Source organism: Somniosus microcephalus, chromosome 9 (genome assembly GCF_052327205.1).
Source record: "Somniosus microcephalus isolate GS21.2 chromosome 9, FLI_Smic_1.0, whole genome shotgun sequence".
NCBI lineage: Eukaryota > Metazoa > Chordata > Chondrichthyes > Squaliformes > Somniosidae > Somniosus > Somniosus microcephalus.
Genome location: NC_140995.1, coordinates 205,701,579 through 205,726,095, shown reverse-complemented (window position 1 = coordinate 205,726,095; position 24,517 = coordinate 205,701,579). Strand labels below are relative to the sequence as shown.

General features: G+C 43.5%; 1 protein-coding gene across 6 annotated transcripts in view; it reads left to right on the top strand.

The window, feature by feature from the left end:
* wasf1 (WASP family member 1) overlaps positions 1-22,836 on the top strand; it is a 111,058-nt gene extending 88,222 nt beyond the window's left edge. For 5 of the 6 annotated variants that reach the window (XM_085997799.1, XM_085997802.1, XM_085997798.1 and 2 more), the window contains 5 exons: positions 12,780-12,894; positions 13,337-13,506; positions 14,241-14,432; positions 20,105-20,733; positions 21,863-22,836. In XM_085997799.1, the coding sequence (XP_085853925.1) occupies positions 12,780-12,894; positions 13,337-13,506; positions 14,241-14,432; positions 20,105-20,733; positions 21,863-22,020 (1,264 nt within the window). In that variant the 3' untranslated portion in view covers positions 22,021-22,836. The remainder of the gene's footprint in view (positions 1-12,779; positions 12,895-13,336; positions 13,507-14,240; positions 14,433-20,104; positions 20,734-21,862) is intronic. The other variant, XM_085997800.1, reaches the window with a different exon arrangement.
* The last annotated feature ends 1,681 nt before the right edge of the window (positions 22,837-24,517 follow it).

The window sequence follows — 24,517 nt, the reverse complement described above, 5'->3', positions numbered from 1 at the left end:
CTGTTACTGAGTGTGTCGTTTGATTAGGGCCATTTTGCTATCATTGGAGGGGCAGAAGCCTTATTGGCAGAAATGGATGTGAATCTGGGAGGCAACACATTTAATATGCTTGAAGAGTAAACTTCCTCATACACCTGGATCTAAAGACAGAAAACCAGCAAGGCAGCAGGAAGAAACTAAATAATTCAGGTCCTGGGTGCCCTGATTAAATATTTCAGTACTGCCTAAGATATTCCTTTCTCTTTCTCTGGCCCAATTACTGGTAAAAGGAGACCGACTATATTGTAATGTTGGAGCATTGAGATTAATTGAGAATCAATGTAAGGTTTGACTTGGCCTCAAAGCCTAAGGTCATTTTAATGATCTCTTTTTCTAAACCTATTTTTCAGTGTTACTTATTCAACTCCAGAGCTGAGAAGTATCAATTCTGCTCTTGGTATGGTACCATAGTGGTTATGGTACTGGGCGAGCAGCCAAATCCCACCATGGCAAGCTGAGAAATTGTATACAAATTGAGTTGCTGGATTGTTGTAAAAACCTAACTGGCTCATTAATGCCCTTCAGGGAAGGGAACCTGCCACCAATGTTCCCTTTAAAACAAATTTTGGGTGCAGGATTGCGCATGCGCGGTTTTTCCCATTTTAAAAGCCGGCTGCGCAGGAGTTCTAGAGCGCTGTGCAGCCGCACAGCTTAAAGGAAACCTTAGTACGATAGCAAAATACTGCAGATGTTGGAAATCCGAAATAACAACAGAAAATGCTGGAAAAACTCAGCAGGTCAGGCAACATCCGTGGAGAGAAATTTGAGTTGACGTTTCGGGTTTGAAGAAGGGTTCGACCCGAAACGTCAACTCAAATTTCTCTCCACGGATGTTGCCTGACCACCTGAGTTTTTCCAGCATTTTCTGTTATTAAAGGAAACCTTGCCTGCCACCCTTACTTGGTCTTGGCCTACGTGTGATTCTAGTCCAACATATGTGGCTGACTGTTTATGCCCTCGGGGTAAATACAGATTGGTAATACAGCTACCTTGTCAGTGTTGCCCACATCACAACAACTAATATTTTTTTAATAGATTTGATTTGTGATCTGATTCAGGCTAAATGCACCCCCCACTGTACTTCACTTGCTGGGCTTCTGTCTTCGATTGACTTTTTAAACCTGCAGTTTCAATTTGGACCTTCCTCAAATGGTTCAGCTCTTGAAAAGAGCAAGCTGTTAGGTGAAAGTCGTCTGTGCTGGGTACAGTCTTGGTATCCAGCAATTGTTGCCTGGGAACAACTACTAAAACGTTAGAAGCAGGTAGTACTGGGAGAGTCTAAATACAAAGGATGATGGTATGGCAAAGAGACTAAATAAATACTGGTGGGATCACGCTGGAGGTGGCTAAATGGCAAAGGATGATCCGTTGAATGTGGAGGCTGGTGGGGTGAAAGGTGAGGACAAGGGGAACCTTATCGTGGTTCCAGGAGGGAGGGGAAGGGGTGAGAGCAGAAGTGCAGGAAAGAGAACAGACGCGGTCAAGGGCCGTGTCAACCACAGTAAAGGGGAATCCTTGGTTGGGGAAAAAGGAAGACATGTCGGAAGCACTAGTATCCCACCACCAAACACATCTTCCCCTTCCCACAGCGCCTTCACGTGCAAGTGCAGGAGATGCAACACCTGCCCTTTTTACCTCCTCCCTTCCCACTGTCCAGGGCCCCAAACACTCCTTCCAGGTGAAACAGCAATTTACTTGTACTTCTTGCAATTCAGTATACTGTGTTCGCTGTTCACGATGCGGTCTCCTCTACATTGGGGAGACCTAACGCAGATTGGGTGACCGCTTTGCGGAACACCTCTGTTCAGTCCGTAAGGGTGACCCCGAGCTTCTGGTTGCATGTCACTTTTTAATTCTCCACTCCACTCCCACTCAGACCTCACCGTCCTCGGCCTTGCACTGTTCCAATGAAGCTCAACGTGAACTCGAGGAACAGCACCTCATCTTTTGATTAGGCACTTTACAACCTTCTGGACTCAACAACAAGTTCAACAATTTCATCCATACCCTCTGCCGCTATCCTTTTTGTTCCATTTTTTTTCTCTCTCTCGTCAGCTGTCTTTCATTCTGCCAGTGCCATTTACACTTCATCTAGAGCCATCTTTTGTTTCTTAACTTGTCCCATTGCCATCTCCTTTTGCCTTGCACCATCATCTGTTTTGTCTCTTAATCTCTCCTGCCTTCCATCCTATCACAGACCTTCCCTTTTGTTCTTTCCTGCCCCTGCACTTGCTTAAAAACCTGTTCCATCTCCAGCTTTTTCCAGTTCTGACGAAGGGTCATCAACCTGAAACGTTAACTCTGTTTCTCTCTCCACAGATGCTACCTGACCACCTGAGTATTTCCAGTATTTTCTGTTTTATTTTAGTCTAACATCAGTCATGGGCAATCTCTTGGAATCTATAATTTGAGGGAAAATTAACAAGCATTTAGAAATGCATGAATTAATCAAGGACAGCAGCACCAATTTGTTGAATGTTAGTCTTGTTTGGCAAACTTAGAGTTTTTTGAAGAACTAACTGAGTTGGAAAGATAAATGGAATGCAGTATATGTAGTGTATTTGAATTTTCAGAAGGCTTTCGATAAGGTCTTCAAGGGGTTTATTAGAAAAATTCAGTGTTGCAGCATAAGAGTAAATGTAGCAGCATTGAAAATTGGTTGACGGACAAGAAATGAAGGGTTAAGGTAAATAGGCATTACTCAGACTTGAGAGCGGTTGGAAGCAATGTCCCCATAAGGTGTGCGGCCGCACATCAATCGGGTGGTCCCACGCAGGCTGCTTACAAGCCGCTGCCGCTGGAAGATACCGCACATGCTGCAAATTTAGAGGGACCGCTCACGGGGGGGAAATAAAAATGGAAGGAACATTGATTGGAAGTAGTGTATTCAGGGGTCTGTACTTGGTCTGCTTTGCATGTGGTGTGTAGATGATTTGGATTTGGGTATAGGGAGGATGATCTCAAAATTTACTGACAACACAAATATGTGGACTTTGGCAAACAGCGATGGGGGGCCAAAAGGCTTTAGGAAGACATGGACAAGCTAGTGTAATGAGCAGATTGGTAAATAAGTATGAGGTAATGAGCAACGGAAATGTCTAGAATTTATATACTTTCAGGATGTCACAAAGTGCTTTGCGGTCAATGACGTACATTGTAGTCACAGTTGTAGGGAAAACGCAGCAGCCAATTTGCGTATAGCAAGGTTCCACAAACAGCAATGAGATAAGTGACCAGGTAACTTTTTTAATTAATTTTTTTTTTAGTAATGTTGGTTGAGAGATAAAAATTGGTTTCATATCTCATCCAAAAGAGGGCACCTCCAACTGTACAGTACTCCCTTAGTACTGCACTGAAGTGTCCGCCTCTCTTAGTGTCAGCTGTGGGTTAGTGATGGCACTCTCTCCTCTGAGTCAGAAGCCACACTCCAGAGACTTGAACACCATCTAGGCTGACATTCCAGTGCAGTACTGAGGGAGCGCTGCACTGTCGGAGGTGCCATATTTCGGATGAGATGTTAAACCGAGGCCCTGTTTGCTCCCTCAGGTGGTCATAAAAGATCCCACGGCACTATTGGAAGAAGAGCAGTGGGGTTCTCCCCGGTGTCCTGGCCAATATTTATCCCTCAATCAGATCATCCACTAAAATAGCTGATCTGGGATTTATCTCATTGCTGTTTGTGGGAGCTTGTTATGTGCAAATTGGAGTTGGCGTGCTGTGTACAGTTTTGGGCATCTCATTATAGAAAGGCCATTTAAGACATTGAGACCACAGAGCAGATTCACCAGAATGATGCCAAGGATAGGAAATTATAGTTGTGAGGAGAGGAGACATACTGGCACTATTCCATTGGAGCAGGGAAGAATAGGAGGAGATTTAATAGAGGTTTTTAAAATGATGAAGAGTTTTAATAATGTGTAGGGAAGACTAGTTCCTCTGATGTGGGGAGTCGGTGACAAGGGATCATCAATTTAAAAATTGTCACCGAGAATGAGAAGTTTTAGGAAAAGTTTGTTTACGCAGTGGAATGCTTTACCACAGGGAGTGGTTGATGCAAAGACCATTGCATCATTATAAGGGAAAATTGGATAAATATTTGAAACTGATGATGATACAGGACTATGGGGAGAGCAAGGCAGTGAGATTAGTTTTGGATTGCTCTAGTAGAGATATGGTGGGCCAAATGACCTCCTGTGCTGCAAATGTTTATGCTCCTAAATTAAAGGTCTGCGTTATGGTGCCAGCCATACTTTACAGTCATAAATTATGAAATGCTGATTACATTACTTTGTTCAGTTGGAGGCTCAAATCTAGCTTATAATGGAAGTACTTTAGTAGCTGTTTCATCTTTCTAAACCATTATAGATAGAAAATTCATGGGATAGTATTCCTGGCATCCAGTTTATTTAAGGAAGCTTGGAAGATTATATCTGTTCTCCGATTTTCAACACCACTCCACTGTGGAATCTTGATCTCATCTTTATGTATCTTATGTATTTCTATTTAGCCTATGTTAATCTTGTGGCCTTAAATCTCCCTTGGGGTAATAATTGGGTCGCGCCCCCTTTGGGGTGCTAACTTCGCCGAGGTGCTACTTTTAGTGCCCTGAAAAAGGTAGCGCCCCAAGCAGGAGGCGGTGCACTACTGGAAGCACTCCCCCTCCCTCTTGATGCTCCAGCCCAATATCGCGGTGCTACGTGCCACAGCGCCACGCGCGCCGGCACGTCTTGCCACGGTACTGCAGGCCTTCGTCCCCTTATTAAAGGGGAGGGGCCTTGCGCAGCGCAAACCGGGGCCCAGCTGGGCCATCAGAGATCAGGGTGCACCCCGTCGGGGGGGGGCGCGGGGGCGGGCGGGGAGCGGGGGGGGGGGGCGCAGCAGGTGCTGGCAGGCGGCCAGCAAAAAAATTGGTCGACGGCACCTCCCCTTTAAATATCGCCGCCCCGACCGCACATACGTCCCCCTGACCCTGTCAGACATGGCGTCCGGCGGTACGTTGGGGCGCGACCGAAGTTTGTGGCCAGGGCACTGCGCACAGCGATGACCTCATCGCCGGAGGTGCAGCGCTGCTGACCTCCCACTGAAATTCGCGGGAGATGTTAGCAGCACCGCGCCAGGGCGCTAGTTGCTTTGCGCCCCCTTAGGGCTCTAACTGGAGGTGCAATGCAACCAAATTGTGCCCCCCTTGTGTTTAAAACTATCCTACTCCGGGTCTTAATTTCAACATACTGACTTGGTGACCTTCAGGTTCTCTTTAGATCTGACATTTCCAGTTAAATTATTTTAAAGATTCAGCTGTGTTCCAACTTTCTGAAGTAATTACAGTGCTGCTGTTCTTTCTGCTGCAGCATTCCTCTGAGATTAAATGCAGGGTTCATCTCTCACGTCTTTCAAAGTTTTTTGACATATTGCTGAAGTTTTGTGTAAAACTAGATAAGGGGAGAATGATGCAATGGGTTAGCACCTCTGAGACCCGAGTCAAGTCTAGCTCAGTGTTGGGATGAAGTCTCCTCTACTGACTAGGAGAGTCCAATATGAATGAATTTTGGCAGTCTTACTAATGGGTCAGGCTCACAGTACAAAGCTCTAAATTGGCAACCCTACTTGGAAAGACCTCAAGAAATGGTTTGTGTGAGAAACGGAAATATTGCACTGGTGTATTAGAGGGTGTTTTTTTGTGATTCAACTTCAGATGTATTGTTGGGAGAGCACAGGGAGCTTTACTCTGCATTTATTCCATACTATATCTGATGTGGTAGTGCTTGAAGCTGACATTGGACAATGTTAAATTCCCATCCCCAAAGCCAAAATCCCTCCTCTTGGGCTGCAAGTTCAACAGTTTAAGATCTGAACGTTTACGTATTTTATCTGAGGAACAATTTTTTTAGATTAACCGATCACCAATTAATGTGTTCCTAGATTGAGTTGTGAAATATGTATGTTTATAAACTGCCAGTTTTCAGATAAACTAGAAATCATTTCACTCAAACTACAGCCACCCGATGAACCAGTGCTAACAGTAGCTCCAAAAGAAATCTGTTGATAGTCATGTGGAATGATCCTTACACCTTTACTAAACACTGTTATTTGTATTTGCCATTCAAAGAAGGTACTCTTTGCTGATTGCTCTGCAATATACGTTATTGGTCCCTATTTGTTTACTAAACTTATATGGAGGATAATTTTTCTTTTTGGTTAATTTTTATCATTCTTTGAAAGCGGTGTTATCCTTTACCATTTGTTTCTAGCTCTAAATTGGAGTCTTGGCTATTATTTAATTTTAATATTTTCTTTTTGGGTTATCAATACCCTACATATAATTTCAAGAGTTTATAGACCCGTGGGGATCCCAAGGGGTTTGCGAGGTCATCTGATTTCTGCCCATCAGGGACTGAGCATGCTACCCACCGTGACTAAAGTATCTCAAAAACTCTATCCTTTTTTTTTTCTATCTTTTGTTGGCTTACTAAAACATTATTTAGTTTTGGAGCATTCACGATGCTGACAGGGTTGTGAGTAACACGTTTAGTGAGTTGGTCACACCGCAGGTAAGGGCTGCACAGGCAGAAGGGAAATGGGTGACCATTGGGCGGAGCAGTAGAAGCAGGCAGGTAGTGCAGGGGTCCCCTGTGGACATCCCCCTCTCAAACAGGTATACCGATTTGGATACTGTTGAGGGGGATGACTTACCAGAGGAAGGCAGCAGCAGCCAACTTCCTGGCACCAGGGGTGCTTCTGCTGCTCAGGAAGGGAGGAAAAAGAGTGGGAGAGCAATAGTGGTAGGGGATTCTATCGTAAGGGGAACAGATAGGCGTTTCTGTGGCCGTAGACGTGACTCCAGGATGGTTTGTTGCCTCCCTGGTGCCAGGGTCAAGGATATCACTGAACGGCTGCAGGGCATTCTGAAGGGGGAGGGTGAACAGTCAGAGGTCGTGGTTCACATTGGGACCAATGACATGGGTAGGAAGAGGGATGAGGTCCTGCAGCAAGAATTTAGGGAGCTAGGTAGCAGACTAAAGAGCAGGACCTCAAAGGTGGTAATCTCTGGATTACTCCCGGTGCCACGTGCTAGTGAGTATAGGAATAGGAGGATAGAGCAGATGAATGCGTGGCTAAAGAGTTGGTGCAGGAGGGAGGGCTTTAGTTTCCTGGATCACTGGGCCTGTTTCTGGGGAAGGTGGGACTTGTACAAGTCGGACGGGTTGCACCTGAACCAGAACGGGACAAATATCCTTGCGGGGAGGTTTGCTAGCACTGTTCGGGGGGGGGGGGGTTTAAACTAACTTGGCAGGGGGATGGGATACAGAGTGGAGCTATAATAGGGGGTGATGTACAGCCTAATATAGAGGAAAAAATAAGTCAGACTGGAAGGCAGAGCAAATATGTAACGGCACAAGGGAGTAGGGCAAGGCTAAATGGCATTTATTTTAATGCAAGGAGTCTTATGAATAAGGTGGATGAACTGAAGTTGTTGATGAACACATGGGAGTATGATATTGTTGCTATCACGGAGACATGGTTGAGGGAGGGGCAAGACTGGCAGCTCAATATTCCGGGGTATAGAATCTTCAGGCGAGACAGAGGGGGGGGGGGTAAAAGAGGAGGGGTTATCGCAATATTAATTAAGGAGACAATTACTGCTGTAAGGAGGGATGATATATTAACAGGTTCCTCTAATGAGGCCATATGGGTAGAACTTAAAAACAAAAAGGGGGCAAGCACTTTGCTGGGAGTGTACTATAGGCCCCCAAACAATCAGGGGGAAATAGAGGAACAGATATGTAGGCACATCTGAGAAGTGTAGAAATAATAGGGTAATAATAATAGGGGATTTCAACTTCCCCAGTATTAACTGGGATAGTCAGAGTGTGAAAGGCTTAGAGGGTGCGGAATTCTTAAAGTGCATCCAGGAGAGCTTTTTGAGCCAGCATGTAGAAAGTCCTACAAGAGAGGGGGGCGGTACTGGACCTAATTCTAGGGAATGTGGCCGGGCAAGTGGTAGAAGTGTTAGTAGGTGAGCACTTTGGTGACAGTGACCATAATTCGGTGAGATTTAAGGTAGTCGTGGAAAAGGACAAGGATGGACCGGAAATAAAGGTTCTAAATTGGGGGAAGGCCGATTTTAATATAAGGCAGGATCTGGCCAATGTGGACTGGGATCAGCTACTTGAAGGAAAATCCACATCGGAGCAATGGGAGTCTTTCGGAAAGGAAATTGAGAGAGTACAATGGCAACATGTTCCCGTAAAGGTCAAGGGTGGGACCAACAAGCCTAGGGAACCTTGGATGTCCAGGGATATACAAGAATGGATTAGGGAAAAAAAGGGGGGCTTTTGGAAGATACAAAGGACTAAAGACAGAGGAAGCCCTAGAGGAGTATAAAAAGTGCAGGGGGATACTTAAAAAAGAAATTAGGAGAGCGAGGAGGGGCCATGAAATAACACTGGCGAGCAAAATAAAGGAAAATCCTAAGGTGCTTTATAAGTATATTAAGGGCAAGAGGATAACTAGGGAAAGAGTAGGGCCCATTAGGGACCAAAGTGGCAAACTGTGTGTAGAGTTAGAGGATGTAGGTGGGGTTTTAAATGAATTTTTTGCATCTGTGTTCACTATGAAGAAGGACGATGTGGACATAGAAATCGGGCAGGGGGACTGTGATATACTTGAACATATTAGCATCGAGAGGGAGGAGGTACTAGCGGTTTTAGCGGATAAATCCCCAGGCCCGGAGAGATGTATCCCAGGCTACTATGTGAGGCAAAGGAGGAGATTGCAGGGGCTCTGACACAAATTTTCAGAACCTCTCTGGCCACAGGGGATGTGCCAGAGGACTGGAGAACAGCTAACGTAGTACCATTATTCAAGAAGGGTAGTAGGGATAAACCAGGGAATTACAGGCCAGTGAGCCTAACATCAGTGGTAGGGAAATTATTGGAAAAAATTCTGAGGGACAGAATTGGTCTCCACTTGGAGAGGCAGGGATTAATTAGGGATAGCCAGCATGGCTTTGTCAAGGGAAGATCATGTCTGACCAATTTGATTGAATTTTTCGAGGGGGTGACTAGGTGTGTGGATGAGGGTAGTGCAGTGGATGTGGTTTACATGGATTTCAGTAAGGCTTTTGATGAAGTCCCGCATAGGAGACTGGTCAGGAAGGTAAGAGCCCATGGGATCCAAGGTGCCTTGGCACATTGAATCCAAAACTGGCTTAGTGGCAGAAGGCAGAGGGTGATGGTGGAAGGTTGTTTTTGTGACTGGAAGCCTGTGTCCAGTGGGGTACCGCAGGGATCGGTGCTGGGTCCCTTGCTGTTTGTGGTCTACATTAATGATTTGGATGTGAATGTAAAAGGTATGATCAGTAAGTTCGCAGATGACACGAAAATTGGTGGGGTGGTAAATAGCGAGGCGGGAAGCCTCAGGCTACAGGACGATATAGATGGGTTGGTCAGATGGGCGGAACAGTGGCAAATGGAATTTAACCCTGAAAAGTGTGAGGTGATGCATTTTGGACGGACTAACAAGGCAAGGGAATACACAATGAATGGTAAGACCCTAGGAAAGACAGAGGATCAGAGGGACCTTGGTGTGCATGTACATAGATCCCTGAAGGCAGCAGAACAAGTGGATAAGGTGGTTAAAAAGGCATATGGGATACTTGCCTTCATTAGCCGAGGCATAGAATATAAGAGCAGGGAGGTTATGATGGAGCTGTACAAAACGCTGGTAAGGCCACAGCTGGAGTACTGTGTGCAGTTCTGGTCGCCACACTATAGGAAGGATGAGGGTGCAGAGGAGATTTACCAGGATGTTACCTGGGCTGGAGCGCTTCAGCTATGAAGAAAGACTGGACAGGCTGGGGTTGTTTTCCTTGGAGCAGAGAAGGCTGAGGGGGGACCTGATTGAGGTATACAAAATTATGAGGGGCATAGATAGAGTGGATAGAAAGGAACTTTTCCCCTTAGTAGTGGGGTCAATAACAAGGGGGCATAGATTCAAGGTAAGGGGCAGGAGGTTTAGAGGGGATTTGAGGAAAAACTTTTTCACCCAGAGGGTGGTTGGAATCTGGAACTCACTGCCTGAAAGGGTGGTAGAGGCAGGAACCCTCAACATTCAAGAAGCATTTGGATGAGCACTTGAAATGCCATAGCATACAAGGCTACGGACCAAATGCTGGAAAATGGGATTCGATTAGACAGGGCTTGATGGCCGGCGCGGACGCGATAGGCCGAAGGGCCTCTTTCTGTGCTGTATAACTCTATGACTCTATTATGGGCTTGAAAATGCTCGGGCTGCAGTCCTGGCAGTTAACCTCTAGAGCTCACCCCACTAGAATTTGTGGGAGCTCATCTCATTTGAGTAGGGATGTGGGAGTCTGTGCCCTACAGGTGCATGTTTGTCACATGCCTCCCCTGCGATGCCACAAATTGTGGCCTTGCTGCACTGGTGGGGGAAAGTACTAGCCCCTTTCCCCTGCACCCTCTCACTGCCTTCATCGCCCACCCCCAGAAACTGTTATTTTCAAACCTCTTTGTAAGCCACTTCCCAGGCCTGGACCACCAAGGTGGGCCAATGGAAGAGGCCAGTATGCCTCCTCACTGGGTGTACCGGCCTCCAAAGAAGTGCTGAGCTCCTTCTAGGCTGAAGTTGCAGGGACTCCCAAAGTATGGCGGCCTATCCCCTCCAGGCCAAGTGGAAAGCCCTAGTCCTAGACATGGGGAGATTTCAGCTATCTTGAGACAAGTCCCCTTCGACGGCCTAGCCATTTTGGGACCTATTTCTGTACAGCACAGAAGGAGACGATTCTGCTCCTTGTGCCAGCTCCAAGATTGGTCCACTTATCAACCGTTTCCCTCTGTTTAATTTTTCTGTTTCAAATATTTATCTCTCTCCCTTTTAAAAGCTATATGGATTCTGCTTCCACTACTGTTTATGGTAGGTTATTCCATATCTTGATAACCCCCATATATTTAAAAAAAATCTCCTAACTCTTCCTTTGTTCTTTTGATAGTGATCTTAAATTTATGTCCTTCAGTTGCTGACTCAGAATAAAAATAGTTTCCAGCAATGAGCGCATTGTTTTACATTGTGTAACAGACAAGGTCCTTCAGAAGTTAAGACAGGAGTCCCTGGAAGTGTGTCGATATTTGCAGAGGGTCCCACGCACAGACAAACCACTGCCCTATGCTGCATGCTATATATTGAAATGAATTTGGTCTATGAGGAGGGCTTTTATGTTGTTTAGATCACATGACAGAATTTAAAGCCCCTGAAGTTTGCCAGTGATGGTCTTCCTCCTTCCCCTAAATTGACGATAAACCTATGAAAGTAGCGTATATAGACAGTAAACTACACTTAAAGAATGAGGAAGACTATACAGAAGGCTAGTAGTCTTTTGTGCAAATGTCAGAAATTGGCAAGACTGTACAATAAGCAAATTCCAATGTGCTAAAACCCTGAAATGTGTTGAATGCACATTTGTGTTGCTGAGCTGCAAGTGGTATCTATTTCAACCACTAGATGGCAGAAACTGACTAAGTAAGCAGATGACTCCATAATTTAGTTTGATTCAGTCTTGAGCAGATGGGCCCACCAGGAATCTTCGTTTTCACTGATATTTCTCTTCTACGTTAACTTTATACTTTTCTTGGGCCAGGTTGTTTTGGGAAGGGTTGTAAGCCTTGCTTCGCCCTTTGTTTAAGTCTTGTGCGTTGACCAAAGAGGGTTTTTTCCCAGTAGGATTTTTTTTAAATGATCTTTTTTCTCCTTCAATTTTCTCTGGTCGTCTTCCCTCCTTACTGGATACAGTTCCACAGCTGCTGACAAGCCTCAGTACCTCGGTCAAACGACCATCTAGGCACATACAAATGGTAATAGTGATGTTATTTGATCACCAAAGGCATCACAGCCAAGCCTGATCTATCCTTTCTCAATACCCACATTTGTGCTCCAGTTGTTTGTGCTGATTACACGTGGTCAGCACAAACAACTGGTGGTGGCAGGGTAGGAGATGTTGGGGCAAATCAACCACAATGACTGACTAATTCTGGTTCCTTCCCAATGCTAAATGTATCAATTGCCACAAATGTAACTGGTATTAGGAATACAGGAATAGGAGTAGGCCATAAAGTCCCTCAAGCTTGTGCCATCATTCAGTTAGATCATGGCTGATCTGTGCCACAACTCCATTTACCTGCCTTTGGTCCAAAACCTTTGATACCCTTACCTAATGAAAGTCTATTGATCGATCTTGTAAATTTCAATTAAGCCAGCATCCACAGCCTTTTGGGGGAAGTGTTCCAAATTTCCACTACCCTTTGTGTGAAAAAGTGTTAATTAATTTCACTCCTAAATAGCCTAGCTCTAATTTTAAGGTTATACCTTGTTCTGGATTCCCCACCAGAAGAAATAGTTTCTCTGTATCTATACTATCATCTCTCTCTCATTTTCAACGACTCCATTCAATCACCTCTCCGCCTTCTAAACTTGAGGTAATATAAACCAAGTTTATGCAACGTCTTCATAATTTAACCCTTTAAGCCCTGGTAGCATTCTGGTGCATCACTTATTCATTTTTGTATTCCAATCCTCTTGAGATAGTCTATTTTATGAACAATAAAATTATAAGTGCCTATTCTGAATGGGTATTTAATGTCTGGCTTGTATATATCACTTTCTAACATTTTATCTATGAAATCGAAGAAATTATCCTAATGTTAACTGTGAATATTGTGTTGCTGCAGAGATGATGGTAAAGATGGCTTAAAGTTCTACACAAATCCATCATATTTCTTTGATCTGTGGAAAGAGAAGATGCTTCAGGACACTGAAGATAAGAGGAAAGAACGGAAGCAAAAGGTTATTTTTCATTGAATTTATAAATTTAAAAAAAGAGTGCATTTGTTTTAATGTACTGAGAGAATTAATGCAGGCATATATTGTATAATCATCTAAGTTTACATGAAATGTGACGAGTTCAAATCTTTGCCAGAATTGGAGGGCAAGTTGAGGAAGGTCGCAGTCGCCTGGTTAAGGACCTCATTGCAGCGTCTCTTTTCCCTTATAGTAGGTTTCTGCAAAGCCTAGGTTTTATTGAAATACTATTCTGACTGCGCAGTCATTCCCCTTTTCAGTCTTTCTTGACCTTGTATTAAAAATAGATATATACTTTGCCTTTAAATAGATGGATCACCAATCTTTTTTGAATACAGTAGTACCTGACTCCTTTTCTCTACTGAATTGTGGAATTAATGCTGCATTAATATAAATATTTCACTTAGTCACCAACTTTCATTTATAGCAGAAACCAATAGATCGTCCTCGAGAACCGGACAAAATGCCTAGAGTGCCTCAGGATAGGCGAAAGGTATGGGAGAAACAGGCACCCGGTCTAGAGCTTGCAGTTGATGGAGACTTTCCACAGAAACACAGAGATAATATCAATGGACCACCAGTGTACCCTGAACCAAGGTTTGTTTCAGTACTATTTGGGATATTTGGAATGCCATACCTAAAGCTTGCACATTCTTGTGACAGTCGAAATATAGGATGAAATGAATATGTCTAGGATTTTGTACTGCAAGTCTTATTGGTACATTATTTCAGGCAAAATAGTAGGTATGTTGAAGCATTGAAAGCTATTGCCAGTGATTTGCATATTCTTCCAATGCTATGATGCTGCTACTTCTGAATTAAAACTACATTCTTTTGTGTATTATGTGATGTGCACTGCTGCATTGCTTTGAATGATTGTGATCTGTAATGCACTGTCTGAAAGGGTGGTGGAACCAGATTCAATAGTAACTTTCAAAAAGGTATTGGATAAATACTTGAAAAGGAAAAATTTGCAGGGTTATGGAGAAAGATCAGGGGAGTGGGACTAATTGGATAGCTCTTTCAAAATAGCTGACACAGGCACAATGGGACAAATGACCCCTTTTTTGTGCTGTATGATTCTATGAATGTTTGGTTTATTTCCTGTCTTCTCCAGTAGAATGAGATGTTAAATTTGTATTATCAAAAAAAGGCCTTTTTTTTGGTATTTCAAGACACTGACTGGTCAGAGAATGAAGCAGACTTGTTAATTTTGGTCCATTGATTTCTAACTCATTCACTGGCCATTCTGTGTATACTGAATTCCTAGTAGGTGATGCATAATACGTAAAGAGAAAATGTAATACTCATAATAATTCTGCTCTCTTAAGGATGGAAACGTGTGTTGATCACCCAGATGACCATATTGACCACCTTATACAGTCTACAGTACCTTTTAGACATATTGGCGAACATTCCAGTGGAATGGGTGACAAACTGTTTGTTTCAAGACCACATGAGCCACCCCCACCTCCTCCAGTACAAACAGCAGTTGAGATGAAGCCAGTGCTACCAGCTTTTAGGTAACTAAAATTCACTGCAGTCGCATTTATCATTGAGCTTTGACTGATTTCAGAATCAAACCTGATTATGGCCCCATAGTGGTGCCAACTGCAAATTAAGATCGGGTTTGTTATTTTAATTGGTAAGTAAAATTACAGTAATTTGTACATTTGTTCACAACATTCATAATTTGATAACTATCTTTAGAATCTTCCTACCTAGCTACAGATCTCATCCCCTCCCCTTCCATTTTAGAGTGACAACACTTGAAATTTCATCAGTTACACTGAACAAGTCTCTTACTCTTTCTGATGTTGGTACACCTTGTACTCGTACTCGTGCCAACAGCCTTAAGTTGTACATTTTAAATTGCACATTTTACCCAAGTTGTGGAAGGGGTGATAAGTATAAAGAATTAGAATCTTGGGATGTGTCCTACCTAACAAACTCCAAAATATCTAACCTGATGTCCCACATTATACACCTTTGGCCCGTTGCCTTCCTTGGTAAAAGATTTCCATGATCCCAGCAACTCGAGCCATACTTAACAGTTTCATGGACCTTACTAGAACATAAGGCAAAGAGCATTCAACTATTTGAGCTCATCCCTCTAGTATTTCAACTCTGAGTGAGGTAAACATCAGCATAACCTCCTGCATATGTGTATTCCACTCTTCTAGCTGTGCATCCCAACTTTCTATTTGCCTTTTAAAATTGTTTCTCCACTAGGTCTTGACATTGAAAAGAACCCGATTGTAACAGTAAACTTGTGACTTTCATAGTCTCCTTATGGTAATTCTGGTCCCTTTATTACATAAAAAATAGGAGCAGGAATAGGCAACTTGGCCCCTCGAGCCTGCTCCGCCATTCAATAAGATCATGGCTGACCTTGGGCTCAAAACCACTTCCCTGCCCGCTCCCCATAACCCTTCATTCCCTTATCTTGTAAAGATCTGTCTATCTCCACCTTAAATGTATTTAATGACCCAGCCTCCACAGTTCTCTGGGGCAGAGAATTCCACAGATTTATGACCCTCCGAGAAGAAATTCCTCCTCATCTCCGTTCTAAAAGGGCAACCCTTCATTCTGAAACTGTGCCCCCGAGTTCTAGATTTCCCCACAAGAGGAAAAATCCTCTCTGCATCTACCTTGTCGAGCCCCCTCAGTATCTTATGTTTCAATAAGATCATCTCATTCTTCTAAATTCCACTGAGTATAGGCCCAGCCTGCTCAACCTTTCTTCATAAGTCAACCCCCTCATCTCAGGAATCAATCCTGTGAATTGTCTCTGAACTGCCTCCAATGCAAATATATCCTTCCTTAAATAAGGAGACCAAAACTGTATGTAGTATTCAAGGTGTTGTCTCACCAATACCCTGTACAGTTGTAGCAGGACTTTGCTGCTTTTATACTCCAACCCCTTTGCAATAAAAGCCAACATTAATTTGCCTTTTTGATTACTTGCTGCACCTGCATGCTAACTTTTTGTGTTTCATGCACAAGGACCCCCAGGTCCCTCTGAACTGTAGCCTTTTGTAATCTCTCCATTTAAATAATTTGCTTTTTTATTTTTCCTGCCAAAGTGGATAACCACGCACTTTCCCACACTATACTCCATCTGCCAAATGTTTGCCCACTCACTTAGCCTGTCTATATCCCTTTGCAGATTCTTTGTGTCCTCTTCACAGCTTGCTTTCCCACCTATCTTTCTATCATCCGCAAACTTGGCTACATTAAACTCGGTCCCTTCATCCAAGTCATTAATGCAGATTGTAAAAGTTAAGGCCCCAGCACCGATCCCTGTGGCACCCCACTAGTTACCGTTTGCCAACCGGAAAATTACCCCTTTATCCCGACTCTGCTTTCTGTTAGTTAGCCAATCCTCTATCCATCCATGCTAATATTACCCCCAATTCCGTGACCTCTTATCTTATGCAGTAACCTTTTATGTGGCACCTTATCGAATGCCTTCTGGAAATCCAAATACACCACATCCACTGGCTCACCCTTAACCACCCTGCTTGTTACATCCTCAAACAACTCCAGCAAATTTGTTAAACATGGTTTCCCTTTCATAAAACTATACTGACTCTGCTTGACTGTGTTATGATTTTTTAAATGTCCTGCAATCCGCTGGGACCTCTCCAGAGTCCAGAGAATTTTGGTAGATTGCAACCAATGCATTCACTATCTCTGCAGCCACTTCTTTTAAGACCCTGGGATGCAGGCCATCTGGGCCAGGAGACTTGTCATCTTTTAGTCCCATTATTTTACCAAGTACTTTTTCCATAGTGATTGTCATTAGTTTCCCCTCCCTGTGGCCCCTTGATTATCCATTATTGAGATGTTGTCAGTGTCTTCTACCGTGAAGACAGATACAAAATATTTGTTCAGAGTCTCTGCCATTTCCCCGTTCCCCATTATGAATTCCCCATTCTCATCCTTTAAGGGACCAACATTTACTTTAGCTACTCTCTTCCTTTTTATATACCTGTAGAAGCTCTTACTATCTGTTTTAATATTTCTTGCCAGTTTACACACTCAATTCATCTTGGGGGGGGGGGGGGGAAATTCAGTTGGTTTGCGCCTCCCGTTAGCGCCTTAATGGGGCGCAAAGCAACAAGCACCCGTGCATGGCGATGTTTGCGCCGCTCATGAAATTAATTAGACATGTTGCGGCGGCGCTAAACACTACTGCCACGACCTCCTGTGTCGGCAGATCGTGACGTCAGTCGAGTGTGCAATGCCCCGGTAGCGCCCTGGACCAGATATTGAATGGCGCCCCCTGCCTTACTGCCTGCCGCTAGCAACGACAGGTTGAGGGGAGCGTTTTGCAGTCGGGAAGGGTCTGGGGGAGCGCTATTTAAAGGCAACCGCTTCCTGCCTTTTTTTGTTGGTGACATTTTTGCACCATGCATTCTGAGAGAGAGAGAGAGAGAGACTGACTTCTGGAGAGATTCAACACTGTGAAGGAGTTTTGGGTACTGAGCAGCACTTTGCAGGTTCATTTTGATTTGCCCTTCCTTGTATCGATTTAGAAGAGACTGTGGGGGCTGCACTCTGAGCTCTTTCCCTGGGTCTCTCCATTGTTCTTTCCAGCTGAATTGATGTACAGGTCTCTCCTGTTCTAGATTCAAGGCTGCAATGAGCAGGGTGTGGATGGAGAGCAAGATCAACCCTCCCCTTTAAGAACTGGCCGGCGCCATTGTGTCTATGTCCCATTGCTGACTGACATCACATGAGCTTCGCCAGTGCTCTGAGGTAGCGCCTTGCTCCTCTGCCTTTGCGCCTTAAGACAGGTGTGAAGCGCCTGATATAGCGCTCCAATCACCCCCAGGGGCGATAAAAGCCAAGTTTGCAGTCGGAAGCGATAATTAGCGCCAGGCACTAAACTTTGCGCACGGCCGATAATCGCGCCCCAAACGGGGCAATACTGAATTTTTCTCCCTTTTTTTTTTTAGTCATCCTTTGCTGGTTTTTTAAAAAATTTCCAATCCACTGGCCTCCCACCAATCTTGGCAACATTGTATGCCTTCATTTTCATTTTGATACCATCCTTTACTTCCTTTGTTAGCCACGAATAGTGCTCCCTTCTCTTAAAGTCTTTCTCACTGGAATATATTTTTGTTTCGCGAGTTATAAAATATCTCCTTAAATGTCCACCACTGCATTTCAACTGTCTTACCTGTTAATTTATTTTTCCAGTCCACTTTAGCTAGTTCTGCCCTCATACCATTGTAATTGCCTTTGTTTAAGATCAGGACACTGATTTGAGATAAAACTTTCTCACCCTCCAACTGAATTTGAAACTCAACCTTGTTATGATCACTCTTTCCTAGAGGATCCTTTACTATGAGATCATTTATTAATTCTGTCTCATTACACAGTACCAGATCCAAGATAGCCTGCTCCCTGGTTGGTTCCATTACATACTGTTCTAGGAAACCATCCTGGATACACTCTGAACTCCTCTTCAAGGCTACCATGGCCAATTTGACTTATCTAACCAATATGGAGATTAAAATCACCCATGATTATTACCGTACCTTTTTTACAGGCCTCCATTATTTGTTGATTTATACTCTGTCCAACAGTATTGCTACTGTTCGAGGGCCTGTAGACTACACCCACCAGAGACTTTTTCTCTTTTTTTTAATCTACATCTTGATCTTCTGAGCCAATATCACTTCTCACCACTGCACTGATCCCATCCTTTACCAACAAAGCCACCCTACCTCCCTTTCCTTTCTGTCTATCCTTCCGAATTGTCTCATACCCTGGAATATTCAGTTCCCAGTCCTGGTCACCTTGCAACCACGTCTCTGTAATGGCAATCAGATCATACCCATTTGTATCTATTTGTGCCGTCGACTCATCTATCTTGTTACAAATGCTGCGTGTACATATGTTGCTCATTTTTTCCCTCCACTTCAATGCCATTTGCCATTTATCGGTCCATTTTCATTGCAGACTTAAATCCTTCTGCGAAAATCTTAACTTTTAAGAATCGTATGTGCAGAAGGAGGATATTCAGCCCATCATGCCTATGCTGACTCTTTGAAAGAGCTATCCAATTAGTCCCACTCCTCTGCTCTTTCCCCATAGGAATGGGACTAATTGGATAGCTCTTTCAAAGAGCCAGCAAAGGCATGATGGGCAGAATGGTCACCACCTATGCTGTACGAATCTATGCAGTTACGGTTTTGCAGAAGAACTGAAATCTGTAATGCATCTGCTGTGTCTACTGCTCTATAGTGTTGTCTACAATTTAACAAGCTTACCATTGATCCTTTATCCTTTACAACATCCAGATCACTTATCTAGACACTATTGAACAATATGGGTCCAAACACTGATCCTTGCAGTATTCCACTCAACACCTCCCACCAGTCTGACATTACATCTTACACAAGACTGTTTTTATAGATCCATATATAGTCCCACAATGTTCCCATGGATTTTAGTTTAATATTCTTTGATGTGCAACTTGTCAAAGGGATCTGTAACATCAAGTAATCTATATGGTAGGAACTTGTGCTACTTATTTATAATATCCTCCAAGTAGTCTGTCCAGCAGGACCTTCTAAATCCTGTTACTTTTTAAGCTAATACTGTACCGGTACTCCTCCAATCTACTCTCTATAGTTTCCACTATTTTACTTTCTATTGATGTAATGCTTGACCTATTCCACGTGCCCATGACTGTGGATGTCTTTCTAATCTCAAATCTATCTCGAGGCAGTTAATTTTATACTTCTCTCTTTCATTCATAGTCCAACTTTTAAAACCAGGATAACCGTTTTAATATTTTCTCTACAAGTTTATAACTTAGTTCATTAACAGTCCACCTGGTAAGCATTGGCCTTTATCACCCTCCTTTGAATCGCTTCCCTGGATTTGGGAACATAAAATAGCTTCCCAGCGAATGGCAGGTACATGGAAACTTTCATTTGTCCTATATGCATAACTGGAGACAGAACCTTATTCCTTACAAGCTCATATGTTGACACCAGGGATCAACTTCGTGTCTCTTTACACAGTTTTTCTGGGCTTTTTCATAATGATAGATGGATATTCTTCTATTTGACAAATGAAGGCAATTTTAAGTTGAGCAAACTACCTTTTGCCTTTATATGTTTGGTTAAAGTATCATTGATATTTGTGTTAAAGATATATTGGGTTTCCTTTTCAGTTCCAACGCTGATTTAATGGATCATCGACTTCGGTCTCCAGCAACAAGCAAGGCGACTGTTTTTGTGAGCCCTGCTGTTCCACCTCCCCCTCCCCCGCTACCACCTCCTCCTCCTCCTCTTCCTGCTACTGTGCCAGGGGCTTCAGTCAAAGCTGCCATCAACTCAACTCCTCCACTTGCTCCTCCGCTGCCACAGCCAATGGTATCTGTGCCACCAGCAACACCTCTTCAGATTGCCCCTGGAGTACTCCATCCAGCTGCTCCTCCTGTAGCTCCCCCATTAATAAAGCCTTCCCTTCCAGTTTCTGTTACGGCACCTGGGGTTGATGTGATGACAACTTTTCCAGCTCAGACAAATGAAGGACAAGGGCTTCCTCCACCACCCCCGCCCCCACCACCACCACCTCCTCCCTCTGGACCACGATCCTTTTCTCCGCTTCTTGGAGGACCTGTCCCACCACCTCCTGGTCCCCCTCCACCACCATCCTTTGGCTCTAGACCTCCTGTTCCCTTGGTCCCACCATCATCTCCTTCCCAAGCACATCCAGGATCTGAAGCCAAACGACATCCATCTTCTCTGCCAGTGATAAGTGATGCTAGGAGTGTTCTGCTTGAAGCAATACGTAAGGGTAAGTAAATGCATTCTCTTAACTGAAATTAACGTTTCTTGTGTGTTGAAAATGAGTCTACTGTGTGCATTTGGAAATGTATATAAATAACCAAGTCATTTTATATTGGACTTTCGTACACATGGTAACCTAGTAATGTTTCAGCCACCTCCTGTTTCTCATCTACATGCTGTCCCTCTGCGACATCAGCCGAAAACACGTCCGCATACATGTGGAACCTGATAACACTCAGCTCTATCTCGCCATCAGCTCTCTTGACCCCTCCACTGTCTGATGTCTAGTATTGGATGAGCAGAAATTTCCTCCAACTAAATATTGGGAAGACTGAAGCCATTGTCTTTGGTCCCTGCCACAAACTCCGTTTCCTGACCACCATTTCCATCCCTCTCCCTGGGAACTGTGAAGCTGAGCCAGACCGTTCACAACCTTGGTGTTTGACCCCGAGATGAGCTTTTGACCACATATCCACTCCTTCACTAAGACCGCCTACTTCAACCCCGTAACATCACCCGATTCCGCCCCGCCTCAGCTCATCTGGTGCTGAAACCCTCATCCATGCCTCCGGGTGTCAGAATTCAGTTGGGTGGACTGTGCTTGTGAAGGGAGCCAGCTGGCAGTTTGTGCATTCATTGGTTCCCTAGCTCAGAGGCCCACTAGGGTTTGTCATGTTTGAACGAGATGGGAAATGTTGTTGCAGTCAAGTGTATGGGTACATTTTTGTGTGGGTTTCTTGTGATTTTTCTTGCATTATCTGAAATTTTATATTTAAGGGTATATAGTGGGGTGGGTGAAGAACTGTCATGGTGATTGTATCTTGACAATGACCGGCTTATTGACTCAATTTACCAATGTAAACAACAGACTTAATGCAGATGGCAAATGCAAATTTTTATTGTAGCATTATGCAGTGAAAATTGGTCTCTGACATTCTGATACTGTAAATTCTCAGGCAGGTTTACAGTGCCCTATTTTGCAGTGCAGAGGAGATCATTGTCAAAGAACAAGGCTTTCTGTTATTTTTCAGAATGCACTGCATATTTGTCTAATAAAACCTTTCTTCTTAATTAAGCAAGATTTTATTTTCTTCCTTTAGTGTTTGATTAATCTCCTGTATCTTATTCCTTGGTAGGCATTCAACTTCGCAAGGTAGAAGAGCAGCGTGAACAGGAGGCAAAACATGAGCAAGTTGGCAATGATGTGGCAACTATTCTCTCCCGGCGTATTGCAGTGGAGTACAGTGACTCTGAGGATGATTCTGAATTTGATGAGGTGGACTGGCTGGAATAATGCAACTAACTGACTTGTACAGTGTGGAGTTTGGTATTGACATTCATTGTGGCATTCAATCCATAGGAATGCATCCACATTTCATAGTTGGGGGATGTTTTTGTATTGGTAACACTACGACTTTAACTGGGACACTTGATAGCAGTTTCCTGGGAGGGAGGGTCACTCGAGTAATTTTTGGTTCATTTCACCTTGCATCATTTTTTTTAAATTCAGACTAGGTGTTTTTGTGTTGGTTACAGTTCTGTGGAGAGATTTGTTTTGTATGTTTATAGAACAAAAACAAACCACTAAGTATTAAAAATGGGACACTGTACAATCCTACAGAATCCATTTTGAGAGTCTTGTGCTTTGTCTGAGTGCACTGGACTTTGAGAGAAGATATTTGTACCCAAAGTTGAAGGGCAGCTCTGATTTATACTATAAAGCACATTAGAAATGCTATTTGTAAGCTAGGTCTTGCACTATAGTTGTTTCAGATGTGAAGAGACAACATACCCTTGTAGAAAACATTGCCTAAGTTAGTACTGTGTAAACAAACCATATGCACTAATATTCCATCATGAGTAAATGGACTGCCTGTAATAAATAGAAGTCATTGATACATTGTGGTGACTTGCCTTACTCCAATATTAATAATTTAAATGCGACTCCTTTTTTGGTTGAATGTACTATTTTGCCTGCACATTAAGTGTTCATCTGTGAAAACTACTGATTAGAAGACACTGCATTACCTATTTAACTGCAAGTGATACAAAAATAACAGTTTTCTTGGCATTTACTGTATTTAATAAATCAAAATTTGTTTGAAATCTGTTTTTCGAGTGACTACATTCCTCTTTAAAATCCAGTGGTCATTCTGGTGCCTTTTGCGTCAAGTACTTGTGGTTCTTCTTTTGTTCCCACCATGTAATAATTCAGAAAGTTCACTTTACGTATACTAGGTTGTTTTATTTCACTAGAGTATTTTGCGTCTGCCCATTAAATAGGCCTAACCAAGTAATAGGAGGCTCCATCCTAAATTTTGTTAAATTTAAAATTGACCTAGTTGCCTTTCTTGATGTCAGTCAGTCTGGAAGTAACATTAAAGAAAGGAAAGTCTTTATTCTAAGTTGCTGCAGAAGGGTGTATTATATTTGTAGACATGTAAGTTTGCAGAAAAGGAACCTTTTTATAAAAAAAACATTTCTGGGATATGGCATTGTACGGCAGTGCATTAGCACATCATGACAAGCAGGGGAAGCTGGAATGTGCTTAATTTCCCACACTTTGATTCTCAATCTCAGTAGCATTAATCTGGGGGTCACTGAGCAGAGGCTAGTGTGGTAAACCACTGTTATAGTTATCACTGTATATGTTCTCACTGTCACATCACTACACGAGGTCGCCTCTTGTCGCACTGTTATACCTGGGCTGACCACCTCCGACTCCGCCCATTACCTGCCCAGGTATAAAGGTAGCTGACTGGCTAGTATTCCTCCCTGTTGGATCGGATCACCCATGAGGGTGGGCTCTGTTATTTAGCCAATAAAAACCTTCAGTTACGTTCTTAACTCGTCGCCTTTTATTGGACTAATTGATAGGCATATCAGCTAGGTCTGCCCAATGTCGTTGCTGGGCTGTTGTCATGCACCTCATGGCAGCTGGCTCGGAGAAGCATTGGCAGAGGTTTGGAAACAAATCAGCTGCAAGATGCGATCGATTTGGGGGAATTATATTTGCATGTTTGAGGTTGTGTTTTTGTCTAGCTATGGTGCAATAGCGCCTGTGTTCAATTGTGTTATCCTATAGTATAGCTTATTAATCAGTTTTTCTATCTGTAGGCGGTCTTATAACTTATTTGTAAAAAGATTTGAATAGGTATGCTATCTGATTTCAGTATTACATCCAGTCATTATTGCATTTTCCAAATGTATCTGTCACTTACCATAGTGTCGCTGCTTTTTAAATTAAAAAAAAAAAAACAAAAGTTACCATAAATTATAAATTTCTGTGCTTTAAAGAAGGTAGCTGGGGCACCCTGGGGTTTTCTTTTATTCGTTCATAGGATGTGGGCGTCGCTGGCAAGGCTAGCATTAATTGCCCATCCCTAGTTGCCCCGGAGAGGGTGGTGGTGAGCCACCGCCTTGAACTGCTGCAGTCTCTGTGGTGAGGGTACTCCCACAGTGCTGTTAGGGAGGGAGTTCCAGGATTTTGACCCAGCGACAATGAAGGAATGGCGATATACTTCCAAGTCAGGATGGTGTGAGACTTGGAGGGGAACTTGGAGGTGGTGGTGTACCCATGCGCCTGCTGCCCTTGTCCTTCTAGGTGGTAGAGTTCGCGGCTTTGAGAGGTGCTATCGAAGTAGCCTTGGCGAGTTGCTGCAGTGTGTCTTGTAGATGGTGCACACTGCAGCCACAGTACGCCGGTGGTGGAGGGGGTGAATGTTTAAGGTGGTGGATGGGGTGCCAATCAAGCGGGCTGCTTTGTCTTGGAGGGTGTTGAGCTTCTTGAG